The sequence below is a fragment of the Nannochloropsis gaditana genome (genome assembly GCF_000240725.1).
Source record: "Nannochloropsis gaditana CCMP526 unplaced genomic scaffold scaffold681, whole genome shotgun sequence".
NCBI classification, from domain to species: Eukaryota; class Eustigmatophyceae; order Eustigmatales; family Monodopsidaceae; genus Microchloropsis; species Microchloropsis gaditana.
The window spans coordinates 1-2,515 of NW_005803272.1; the positions used below are offsets into that span (position 1 = coordinate 1).

Here is a 2,515-nt window from a genome sequence, read left to right on the forward strand (position 1 = left end):
CCCTCCCGCCCTCCCTACCTCATGCGTGCGCCACACCTCGCTGTCCTCCGGCTCGTACGTCAAGGAGTCTGGGTACGATTTCCCGTGGTAGGGACCCCGCTTTTTGGATGCAGGAGGACACAAGGGGTGAGGATTAGGGCTTTATCGCTCCTTCATTTGAGGAGGCCTCCTTGCTACCCCTTCCACATCCTCCTCACGACATCGCCACATGCATCTCTTGCCGTTATTCTACCTCTGCCAGTGGCATTTCCCCTTCCCCTCCGCCTCACTCACCTCCACATGCCGGTCTGGATCAATGTATTTGCTCAGCTTCCCCATCTCTTGCTGGAAGGCAGCGCCGGCGGCGCCTTGCGTTGTGTCTAGGTGGGGAAGAAGGAGGGGCTCTTGGTGCTGGACCTGGAAGGGTGGACCCCGCGGCGTGCGTTTCTTTTTGGCCGTTGAAGTCGACCCGTTGGCTAAGAAGGGTGCCTTTCAAAAGTGGAAAAGAGGATTTGCATGATGGTGGAGGTTAGGGCTCCTGGCATCGATCGAGTTGCCAGCCCTCTGGGCCTTTGTGGTGGGAAGCTCGTTCCGTGTCCATTACGCTTTGCTTGAAGGTTTTCGACCTCTCGACACGTACATACCTCCTCCGCCTCTGTTTCCTGTCCGCCATCGCTACTGTGCTGTGTCTTGATCGCCGTGGGGGCTGTTGTCGTATCTGCTTCTCCGCCCCCCACTGTTCGATCCACCGCCCCGAGACCCGACTCAGGAGACGGTGTCACACGCTGCTGCTGCTGCTGCTGCTGTCTCGGTTGTTGTTGTTGTTGACGTCGCCAAACGCTGACTGTGCTGGCATGGCTGCTGAAACTACTGCCACTGCCACTGCTACTGTTGCTGCTGTTGCTGCTGCTTCTCCCCTTAGCGGCAGACGGGGGGGGAGACACTTGCAGCTGAATGGCAGGATGCGAGAGCGGGTCCCCGTCATCCATAGTCCGCCCTGTGGTGTTGAATAGACCAGATATGCACGGAATGAGTGGAGCACACGGTATGGAAAAGGACAAAAATCCAAAAATGGTCGTGCAAAAAACAGCATTTACGTTCGACGCTCCTAGTCCGAAACGCCGCTCCTCGGGTAGGGGGATAAAAAATGGCGACACCGACGTTTTGTTTTGAGCGAGACACGAAGTTCTAAGGGCGCACACAAACGTACATTCCTTGGATGCGAACGGAGTAAAGCAATGGGATGCTCACGGTCAAGCATTGTTCCGGTACGAGTATTCTTGGTTTGCATTTATCAGTGGGCAGGAACATGATCGTGATAAACCGACCTCAAAGCAAATCGAAGGCGGTTTAGTTCATTGAAAACCCAACACCGGAGCTGCACGCGACATCGCATTAATCATTTGTTTTCTTTGAGAAAAAGTGTGTCCTTGTTCGTTTGCCCATCATTTGGGAGGCAGGAATAAAAGCGTTCGGTGTACTTCGTGCTGCAGCCCCAGTATCTCGTGCCTCCCACGTCGAGTCTCGTAGGGTTGCTAATTTCATTGGTATAAACTCAACACGCATCTCCCCTCCAACCATCGAAAATTGCGCACAAGAAACGTCGGCTACCTTGGTCTGGTCCTATTGGGAAAGCTTGGTGTCATGCCTACAAAATCATTTCATTCCTGCCATCCGCCGCTTCAGGGCCGTCACCAGCGCCTCGCATTTCTTGATTACGGCATCCTGTACACCGGGATATGAATTTTCTCAGTACGCATACCTCCATGCTCCCTCGCTTTCTCTACGCCTTCGCCTACCTGGTGCGGCTGCAGCTCTTGGTACCCCCACTGGTGGACATCCGTTAGCATGCAATCTCGCACTCCAGTCCGTCTCTTTGTCAGTTCCTCCACGATCGCATGCCCGCAGAACGGCACGTACAGGTCCGAATACCCGCCCTGCATCCGAGCACAGAAAGGGAGACGGGGTGTCAAAAGGAGGTCATGTGCGTCGATGCTAGGGCACCCCCCCGGTCCCTCTGACCTGGCGCTCTCTTACCCCCCCGCCCCTACCTCGTGCACGTAGACGATCCTCCCGTCGCACACGTCCTCCGCCAGCCCGTTCAGTTTTTGCCCCAGGGTTCGGAAGTGCTCCGAGGAAAGCATCATGGTGGCGAGGGGATCGAGGTAGCCGGCATCATACCCGGAGGAGACCAAGAGGAGCTCAGGAGCGAAGGCCTGGGAGGAAAGGAAAACGACATGCGAAAACGCGGCAGGTCCAAGGGAGGGGACGTGAGAGGCAGAGAGGGTAAGAGAACACTCGGGAGCTGCAAAGCCCTTTGCGGACTCCACCCGGGCAAAAGCTTCTCCCCCCCGGAGCCATCCCGGCCCACCCCAACCACGGCGTTTGCCCTTCATTTCCGCGACACACTATCTTGGCAAACGTAGACTCAACGCACACTACCCTGCACAGTCTCTGCGTACTCTATCCCCCCCCTCAAGCCCCCTCCCGGCATTGCCTTCGACTCCCTTGCTCTCTTGCCCAACCCCCCCGCGAC

The 2,515-nt window shown here is 56.6% G+C and overlaps 2 protein-coding genes across 2 annotated transcripts in view; both read right to left on the reverse strand.

The window, feature by feature from the left end:
* Window positions 1-9: 9 nt before the first annotated feature.
* Window positions 10-887, reverse strand: NGA_0468300 (uncharacterized protein; the record flags this gene model as incomplete). The annotated part of the gene is made up of 3 exons (XM_005853922.1): window positions 10-99; window positions 274-468; window positions 624-887. Coding segments are annotated over 3 exons (549 nt in total), but the record flags the coding sequence as incomplete, so codon positions are not given.
* Window positions 888-1,635: 748 nt separating this feature from the next.
* The window catches only part of NGA_0224720 (histone deacetylase superfamily protein), a gene marked incomplete at both ends in the record, with an annotated part of 1,276 nt that continues 396 nt past the window's right edge, over window positions 1,636-2,515 (reverse strand). Inside the window, 3 exons of the mRNA XM_005853920.2 lie at window positions 1,636-1,704; window positions 1,779-1,916; window positions 2,031-2,195. Coding sequence (XP_005853982.1) covers window positions 1,636-1,704; window positions 1,779-1,916; window positions 2,031-2,195 — 372 coding nt within the window. The remainder of the gene's footprint in view (window positions 1,705-1,778; window positions 1,917-2,030; window positions 2,196-2,515) is intronic.